We start from the raw sequence: 10,713 nt of genomic DNA, 5'->3' as shown, positions 1-10,713 counted from the left end.
ATAACTTTGTTTTGTGTTTTATATGTTTAGTTTTAATAGTATTTAGTATCAAAGAATAAATAAAGAATCAAAATATTAATACAGTATATGGGTGTTATGGTGAATATATAATTTTAATTTTTTATTAAAAATACTTTTATATTGAGAATTATTTTTTAAGGGCTATATGTTAATTGGCAAGTCAAATATGTAAATTCACTAATTTTGATTTTTCTTTATAATCATCAATAATGATCAATATCATCAATAATGTTCTGTTAACTGTATGTTTAGATGTTAACAAAATGAGGTTTGTTATCAAATATTTAAGATCTGTTTATTGCCAGTAGTGGAAGAATATTGAGAATAATTGCATTACGTAGGCCTACATTAATATATACTTTACAAGTTAAAAATGAATAATAACTTTAGCATAATTATTTACATAAGTTATTGGTTTATGTAAATAACATTCAGATGGGGTATCAGTGATAATACATTACAATGTAGTATATAATTTTATGTACGGTACCGGTAATTGCAAAGTCAAGATAATTTTGTAAATTCAAAATCAAGGCATTTTCTTTGGAAATATCCATTGTATCGTTCAATATCGCCCTGAATGGAAGACTGTCTAGAAACAATTTGAATTATACTTAATTTGCCTTATTTTGTCTGAGGAATTAAATACAAATATGTTGTCTATCTATGATCTTTACAAGTTGTTCTTATTTTTAGTTCCGATGAGGAGCTCATGGATTACCCTGCTGATAGTGTGCTTTTTTTCACGGCTGACTGACATTACTGCTATTACCACTTTTATACAAATATGGATGGCTCGGTCGGTTTAACCGCCGTCCATGCGACAGTTTCATGCGATGGTTCTAAGGAACCATAGGGCGTGAGTTCAAATTGCGTTGGTATTTAATTTTAATTTTTTTTTTCATTAGATATGTTGTTTTAGCTCCAATAAGGAACTCTAGGAGTACCCATGTGATTGTGTGCTTTTTTGCTGATTGTGTGCTTTTTTACTGATAGTGACTGCATTTTTACGGCTGAGTGGGTTTTAGCGGTCTGTTTAACCATGCAATCAATGCAGGGTTCTATGCGATGGTTCTAAGGAACCAAAGGTTGTGAGTTTGAATCACGTCTTGTATTTAATTGTTAATTTTTTTTAAAGACATTTTAATTTGTAAAAATTATTTAATCTAATTATTTGAAAAATTCTCTCTTATTATGAGGAGCTCTAGAAGTACACGGCTGATAGACATACGGAATAGACGGCGCGGTTGGTAAGCAATGTGTTCTAATGAACCAAAGGTCGTGAGTTTGAAACGCATCTTGGAAAATTCAGTAACTAGAAATACGATTGTTTACTTTAGAAATATACAAAATTAAATCTTAAACACTGTAATAAAAGGGAAAAAAAAGAAGAGGAGGAGTTACTGTAGGCCTACCAGATGATGAAATCACATAAAGAGGGAGCGTATTCGTTTATTTGGAAGAATAAAACAATAATGCGGGTGTCATAAAAAAAATGTATAGTATTTTATGTTCATGATGCACATGAAGTATTTGCTAGACTTGCCACAAGTCTTTTTCATATTGTTATTTAACATGTTACCAATGTCAGGATGACGGCGCGACCAACAAGATATTTTATTCAATCAAATATATGTAATAGTTTCCAAATTTATAGAGTATGGGTTGGGCAATCCTTATTTGAATATGGCATGCACTACATTAAAATGTCTTATGGTAAAAATAATGAACTTATGCTCAAAATTTAGTGCAATAGATTTGCAAAATCACTCAGGATTTATGGTTGATTATTGCTGTAGAGCCTTTCTGTTATTGAAATGAAATACACCATACTGTAGCTCCGTGGTTAAAGCACTGAACTCAATATCCAGCCATACATCTAACGATGAATGAGCGTGCACCCGAATCTGTCCCCCACCCCCTTCTCCACAGAGATATACCACTGCTAAGAACTGTACAAAATTAATGATGAATACATGTGGAGATTCAGGGGTGGGGAGGAAACTGGCCCGACAACCCCATCCCCCTCTAATTTTTTTAAAATTTATAAAAGTAAGTGAAAGAAAATTACATTCAAGAAAATTGCAAGTCTGAGTGCGATTTCTGGCCATCTAGAAATGCCATAGATATTTGACCTCTCCTCCAGTGGCGTAGCTGAAATTCTGTAGGGGGTGGGGGCAGTGTGGGTCTGTGATATTATGTGAGGATACAAGTGTTCTGATCGAAGTGAGGAACCAAATGGGGGCCAGTGGGCGCGTAGGGCCCCGGCCAAGGAAAAATCTTACAATATAAATGGCTATCTTACGTGACCTCAGTCCGTTCACTCACAAAATGTATAAATTAAGTGAAATTTCTATGGAATTAAAGAATGAAAATGAACATCGTATTATTTTATAGTAGTTTATTATACAGAACCGTTTTAAACCATGATGAAATTATTGTATTGTGTTACGAATTACAGTTAAATATTAAAAACATGAATAACAGGAAACGGATTGTACTTTAGCCACGTGTTGCACCAAGAAAATTGTGTAGAGAATATTGAGTTTGTATAAATGTCTGTGATTGCCAATATGTATAGGCCTATTGTACTGTAAAGTAAAACTACACAATATGAATTAAACATCCATTTGAGTGATTTTAGAAGAACAGCGAAGCGAAGTGAATGGAAGTCGCCCGCAGTTCAACTCAAAACTACAGTACGAACTGCGAACTGGTTGAACTGAATTTGAGCAATCACGACATGTAGAAATGTCAATGAACCTCATTAGCCACCTCAGATTGTGTGATGATAAATTCCAAGAAGTCCGTTCATTTGGTAAAGACATGTTGAAATCACCAGTGGGCTTGACATTAAACAAGGAAACTAGAGCTTTGTATGTAGCAGATGTGTATGCTCACTGTGTGTATAAATTCAATGTTGATGATGGCAGGCTGCTGGGTAACATAGGTTCACAAGGTAGTGAAGTAGGTCAAATTAGGCAACCACAAGATGTCACTTTAACTAAGAAAGGTCATGTGATTGTTGCTGACTTTACTAATGACAGAATACAAATGTTTGATGCTAATGGTAAGTTTATGAGAACTCTTGTAGGCTCTGGTAGGGAAGATGGCAAAGTTTTGAGTCCTTTTGGTGTAACCATGGATATGGATGAAAATATAATAGTATCAAGTAATCATAAATTACAATTATTTGATAAAAATGGTGTATTCATAACACGAATAGATCATAAAAATGATGGATTGGAATGTCCACTAGGAATCACTGTAATCTCCAACAGACCAAGAAGAGTAGCAGTAGCCAACCTCGGACAAAACAATGTAAAAATATTCAATTATTAAAATGACACATTGAAAAGCTCATTAACAGGCTCCATTATTAGATAATGTAAAATAATACTTCTACAGTTTTTTAATACATCAATAAATATTTTTGACAAATATATTCAATCAGATTCAAAGCAAATGAATAAGAATAACTATCACACTATTAATGTTTATACATCACTCAATTAATTATATTCCATCAACTGGTAATTTTATTGTCATGTACAAAAAAAAATAATTGAACTTACAATATTTTTTTATTTCTGTATTTTTATATGACTGTAATAAATATTATAATTATATTGAATAAATAAATGAAATGAATGAATGAGTGAGCAACTGAATAAAAAGTTGGATGTGAGTTGACATGTCTCTGAATGAGCATAATCTAGATAGTTTTAATAGGAGCAAACATAAAATTAGAAATATTACACCAGCAAAAACACAGTAGGCATAATTATATTAAGTATGTTTGAGATTTTTTAGAAATAGAATAGAATAAAAAACACAAGTTTAATACATGAATGAGTAAACAGACCTATTTTATATTTGATTTCAGTCTGGTTTGTTACTAGATAAATCTTGAATCCAATATTATTTTACCACACAATAACAATTATATCAATGATAATTTTACCATCAATACACAGATGACAAATTTTCATTTTTGTAAAGCTATAATGCAAACGAAGTACATGAATCAATGATCACAAAACAGATGTCACAATAAACACAGTGGGAGTATTGGCCAGGGCTGCCAGATCTACCACTTCAGCAATATCACAAAAATCAGCTATCACAGACCACGCCATACACACAATCTCATGCCAAACTGGAAGGCTAACACTGGCAAAACAACCCAAAATGAAAAGACAGGCAGATCACAGAGTCTTTTTTTAAGGTGTAACAAAGACAAAGTCATGAACAGGATAAAGGAGCACATGAACTCTCATCATGACCAAGCTACAAAACACCTAGTTGTCGTTAAAAAAAGATCTCCAATAGGGATCGACACGTTTTGAGTAAGTACTCCGTTTACATTGCACAGTAGCTTTACAAAAATGATAATTTATCATCTATACAATTCTGAAGAAAATTAAATCTTTTCAAGATCAATGCACTTGTATGACACACTTAAATTCAGTAAGCTTATTTTGAGATGTTTCATCACATGATAATTAATAAATTGCATATTTCTTACAAATTCAAGAATGCTGATAATTACATTCTGACATATAATCAATCATCACATATATTTTTAATTTCATTTAAAAAGCCAAATTGTGGCCCAGATGCTAAATTGTATGATATTTACAGAGTTATAATAAGTAAATGTACTTATTTACAAACTAATACTTGTTAAAAGCTTAAAAAGAAAAACAAAATGTATTAAAATTTACTTGGATTTAGTTTTCATATCTGAACTTTTACTGTATTCTTTCAAATGCCTTTGGTCCTTAAATTAAGAAATTTCTACTTTTTTAAAACTTTCTGTTATGATGATTATGCCTTTTCCATGGTTTAGGCATCCCTGTGATGGTAATAAGAAGAGTTGTAGTGTAGTAGTTTTATTAAAGATTTTTAAAATCTTGTTATTTTATTTGGCTTGATGTCAGGAACTGAATTTTAGCGATTTATTTGATTAGAACTACTTTTTTTGTAAATAATGTTTTTCCTTGTTTATAACTTACGGCGTAAACAATCGCGGATGTTTATTTTTATGTTAGCGTTTTTGTTCTGTGGTCATTGAACTGTACTGTAATTATTGTAATTAAGACGCTTACACGAGTGCCTGCTGGGAGACAAGACGTTGCTAGAGACAAGACGTTGTTTTGCTGTGTCTGTGAAGTGTAAAGAAAGCTATAACTTACACTTTCAAGTTTTTGTTCGAGTTATTTACTGGTACGTTGTTAATTTCATGTATTTCACTAAGAATCATTTATGACTGTTTTATGATAATCATAGTTTGTGTTTTAATAATAATAATATTTCTATGATTTATTTACTCTCAAGCCTGAGTTTGAGATGACAGTTTGACGATCGAATCAACTATAATGCTAGGCCTAGGCTAGAATAACTCGTTGATTACACGACGTGATAGTTGATCGTCGGTATAGAACTGCGTATTTTATTAATATGTTCAAGTGTCGTTTCTAGCTAAGATTCACCTTATTTCAATATGTATATTTCTTGTACTCCGTAAAAGTAATTTCATGCTTGTTCTTATCCAATAACCAACGCTACAATTGTTTATTGGAGTGACTCCCTACATTACCTTACTGATAAGAATCTCTTGGTGATGAACATGTGTTTGTTGCTGATCACTCTGACTATATATATATAACCAATTATGGCTGCGCCTATGTAACGATCGTGTAGCCTATACTTTTTGTTATTATGATATTTGATTATGATATCCTTGTGCTCAATATATATATTATGCTCATTAGTAATAATGGTTATGAGAGCTTGACCATTAGGACTTAGTTTCGTTTTGTTAAAGACTATATCGTTAGTAATTATTTTGATTAGTTTTCCTTGCAGTTTTCATTAACTACTGTACTGTTGTTATTAATGATGAGATTTACATTTGTAATCGAACGATTGTTTTATTATTGAACTTTCATATGTGTTTAAGGAAAGACTTTACCATTTTATTGAAAGACGTAATAATTAATATATTCATTTATCAGGTGATGGTTAATGAGAACCTGATTTTGGTACAGATTAAGATACTTAATTGAGTACAGATTTGGCCTAAACGTTACCACAGTGCATCGCAGGTACTTTATTGTTATTACTTTAACGTTATTGTAGAACATAATGCATTGAAAATCATTATTTTAATATTGATTAATTACTTACCTTTGAGATGATACGAGTTTCATTGATGATAATAATGATATTAACACTGAGGTTAATAATGATGTATCAACGAGGTTAATGTAATGATTGTAATATATTGATAAGATTAATGATTGTAATTTATATGAAGTTAATGATTTGTGCACACAATTGAGGGTATTGTTGACATTGAGGGTCAGATAGATACACCATGTTAATGTGCAAGGAGATAAGAAGTTTACAAAAGTCGTAAACAGAGATGTTAATTAATTGAGATGTATAATTAGCAATTTGATGGAACTATAATCACTGAAGTTGAGTTAATACATAATGTTTTTAGAATTTATTTGTTTTCCTGAAGCTTTGGATATGATTATGACCGAGGTAATGCTTCATGGAGTGAATTGTAATTGTTTTATTTCTCTGATTATTATTTAAGTGGTTCTTTGTTTTCTTTTAATATGTTACGGTTAATAAATGTTGATACCCCGTTACTTTGGTCTTAGTTCATTCTTTGACTCGACGTTTCGCCCACGACATTAACACTGGAGACAATATAAAAAAAAAAGAGTAATCTAGTGAGAGAACATGTGTTGTCACCTCTAATAATACACACCCTCATAAAAGATAATGAAAGTAATGATTTACCTCTCTACTTCCCACGCTGTTTCTGCTCCTTGTTCAGCCTGTATGTCGATTCGCTGAACTTTAATAATATACATGAACACGTCCTTGTTCCCCTCGATGTGTACCACCAGCCCAAGTATACGCCATCCAGTTAGATTCTGATTTGGCGATGCTATATTCTCTGGTCCACACCGTTCATCGTCATCCAACAACATATCAATGGGTCCCATGCCTCGACTTAACTGGAGGAAAGAGAAAGATGAAAAGATAACATTGGATTTTGATTTATTCAATGTGACCATTATACTCATGGTGTGCAATTTAAACAAATGATGAAAGGATGACTAAGCACTTCTCTATGGCTGCCATAGTAACTGACGACACGTATGCTATTTAACAAACGACACTGCAAGTTTGAACCTTTACCCTTTGACCTTTACCCCTGCCCAGAAACAGCATTACAATTTCATCAGGTCATTGTGTTACTGATTTACAAATGTTTGCATGTATATTTTTATTATATTGATTTTTAAAGAATAAAATATTGATTATTTATATGTATGTATCATGCTTCGTTCGTTTTGTTTGATATCAAAGGTGTTTAATTAATTTTACAGTTTATTATATAACTAAGTACTGTACTATATAAGTAGCAGTAGATATAAGATCAGTAAAATAAAACGTGATTATAATTTTGATTTACAACTTACACTAATTTGACTTCCCTCAGGTTCCATGGGCATTTCTTGGTTACTGTCGGAATTATTACTGTGGAAAACTCCCCTTATTTTACTCCCTATCTTGTTGAACAGGGGTCCATTTGACCTCTTCATGTTGGCTGAAGAAAAAACATAAAATAAACAAATTATTCAAAGATTTTGAGTCTTTACAATCAATCAAACAATCCAGTAATCAATCCATCAATAAATCAATTAACTAATCTCTCGATCAATCTAATATTAGTTTACAAAAAATTAGATAATAGATACCACTTTCATAAATAGTCAGGAATCAGAACCATTGTGTCAATAAATCAATTAGCCAATCAATCAATCTAACATTAGTATGTGAAATGTATTGCTAGAAGACGATGATGATACATAGTAACTAAAAATCACACCAACAAAAATAATAAAGAAGAAATATGTTTATCCTATATATGGACACATGCTCTCACTCATACCTTTCTTTGCCTTCTCATGTTTTCTCCTCTCTTACTTCTCTTTCCAAAATGACCAAGTCCTCTTTGTCAGGTCAACCTCAATTTGATTCCCTATGTATTGGTTGGGGACTGATACTCCAGGGTTATTATAATACCCAATAAAGTTTCAGAGAGGCGAATCTATTAGTTTCAGTGAATATTTACCATTATTAACTATAATGTAAAGTAAAGTACGTAACAACATGATAGAAGCTTCTGGGAAAACTTGATTGAGCATCACCATCAATAGCACTACGCAGGAAGACTGTCTAAATCACACGGGATATCAGCGAAGTCACAAAAAAGTCAACCGACATTTACTTTATTGGATTGAAATGACTCAAAACACAAGCAATAAAAAGTGCATGTCGATTATGACCCTCCATGAACTAAACAGTCTCATAGAAAACTTGATAATACTATATCAACAGACCCTACAGTGCTACACAAACATACATTACAGTAACATATATGCACGCAAAAATATAGATTTGTTAATACAATTTCATTTATTTGCTATTGCATTTTAATACTGAAGTTTTGCACTGGGATCATTTTTTAAAATAAGAACATATATGAAACTTTCTTCCATTGCTGGAATGACACAGTGTGGGCATGGATTCTTCCATGTTGTGGCTCATGATATTTTTGTCTAATTATGAACAGCATGTTTGTATAAAATACATTTAAGTCGCCATTAATTTGTCTCAATTGCTGTTCAAGTATCTGTGTAAAATACATATTCTACATAAAAGATTTAGACACAACTGAAAACTATGCAACATTAACATACACAGTAAACATATTATATAGAAAATACTGATTATATATATTGTGTATACTATTAATTAAACTATGCATATCTTTTTCTGTACATACATACCAGTGGCGGCAACATCTTTTCCCCAACAGATGGCCCAGTGTTCTCCCACAAATGGGCTGCACCCACCTCAGCCCCACGATGGATTGAAGCTCAGGGTAAAACATTTTAGGTTTGTCAACTCTGATGCCCAAAAATGGCATTCTCGATCGGACCAGCTTTCTCTGGTTTAGAAAATTATTATAATTGATCACTGACAGATTTTACTGCAACTACGTGCGTACCTATTGGCTGGGCCAGGCCCTGCCCAAGCTAGCCCAACCACTGGCGCTACCCCTGATACAACAGAAGTGCCAGCAAGTCCTGGTTGGTGCAAATTTTTTTCACTCTTTTAGATGTCTCCTTAAGACTTGCAATTCATATAATTAAAGCAGTGTCACAAGCATTTTAGGGTTTGTCTCTTTACTTATATTTCAATACTTTTTATACAGCTAGAAAATATTTTCAAAAGTCATTTTAAACTGAACTACAGTAATATTTAAGTATTGATATTTGTAGTGATTTTTCAAACCTACTGTAAAAGCTTCTTTAATAGCACAACTAGTAACTACAAGTTGGTTTGACAGCGATTTTTATTTAGACACTTGTCTATGAGCCATTTGGGAATTACCATTATATATTAAATGTGTGCCATATTTCCAGTGAATGAACATCATTTAGTTTCAAGTAAGTTTGCTTTTTAAGTATTTCAAGTTATATAATTATACAGGATATATATTTGATGTTCAGTTAATCATGTTACGCAGTTCTATTTATCACTAATATTGTAATTCTAACATAATGGAGTAAATGTGCTCTTCAAGGTCAGGCCAATAATGTCTGCAAAAAACTAACCTGCTACGTTGATATGTTTACAGCCATCACCAACATCTAGGTTGTCTGATTCAGAGTTCATTTTAGAACAACCCCAGGCTTATACATTATGGTTTACTGCAATAGACAATTCCATAAAATAGGGGATATATTCATTCTATACAGTAATTTTTTCAAGCTTGTTCAAAGCTTAATAGTCCCTAGGGAAAATCACATTAAAATGGTTTAGGATGCTATATAGAACAGTATGTCAGGCCTTGCCCATAAAACTAGCCTACTGTACGTGTATGTGTGTGCTATGGTACATTTCTATCTAGGTAGTGCAATTAATATAAGCACAATTTGTTTTGCTAGAAACAAATTTTGAATTATTTATTATTTCAATTTATGCTTCTCCTTTAATTGTGGGATAAAAACATGCACTAAATCTTGATGGTTAAGTAGTTTATGGTGCCAATTGCTTTGAACTTCAAACTGTTGACACAAAATTGGATCAACATTTCATCTTGTGTGAAAATTCTAGGATAGCAACAGTTACACCATCATTCCTACCAATCAATATTTGAATCAATTAGGTAAGCTTTACTTACTTAATCCTCTTCATGCTCATAAGCACATAAGGCAGTAACAAATGATTTCCATTGTCCTCTATCCTGGGCCATCCATGATATTTCATTGATTGTTTTTGACATCTGTTTTCTTTCTTCTTCCACCGTTCGCCTCCATGTCCCCTTCGGCCTTCCTCTTTTTCTTTTCCCCATTGGTTTCCATCTTTCTGCCTGTCTTGGATGACGATCATTTTTCAGTCTAAGCACATGACCCAGCCAGTTCCACCTCCTCTTCCGAATCTCCTCGTTTATATCATTTATTTGGGTTTTTCTCCTAATTTCCATGTTTGTTACCCGATCTGGCCACCTGATGTTTAGGATCCTTCACAGGCACCTCCCTTCAAAACCTCTTAATCTTGATTCAACTTTTCGATTTGTTCTCCAACTGCCTG

General features: G+C 32.6%; 1 protein-coding gene across 1 annotated transcript; it reads left to right on the top strand.

Moving 5' to 3' along the window:
* Positions 1 to 2,772: 2,772 nt before the first annotated feature.
* Positions 2,773 to 3,363, top strand: LOC117116733 (E3 ubiquitin-protein ligase TRIM71-like). The gene has a single exon (XM_033260828.1). The coding sequence runs from the start codon at positions 2,773 to 2,775 to the stop codon at positions 3,361 to 3,363; it is 591 nt and encodes a 196-aa protein (XP_033116719.1).
* Positions 3,364 to 10,713: the final 7,350 nt, after the last annotated feature.

Source organism: Anneissia japonica, unplaced genomic scaffold (assembly GCF_011630105.1).
Source record: "Anneissia japonica isolate Jap-2015-1 unplaced genomic scaffold, ASM1163010v1 scaffold44682_len10740_cov108, whole genome shotgun sequence".
Taxonomy (NCBI): Eukaryota; Metazoa; Echinodermata; class Crinoidea; order Comatulida; family Comatulidae; genus Anneissia; species Anneissia japonica.
Note: the sequence above shows the minus strand (reverse complement) of the source record. Positions and strands in the feature narration are given on the sequence as shown.

Excerpts from the sequence above, each read along its gene's own strand:
- LOC117116733 (XM_033260828.1), top strand. The coding sequence starts at position 2,773 with ATGTCAATGAACCTCATTAGCCACCTCAGATTGTGTGATGATAAATTC.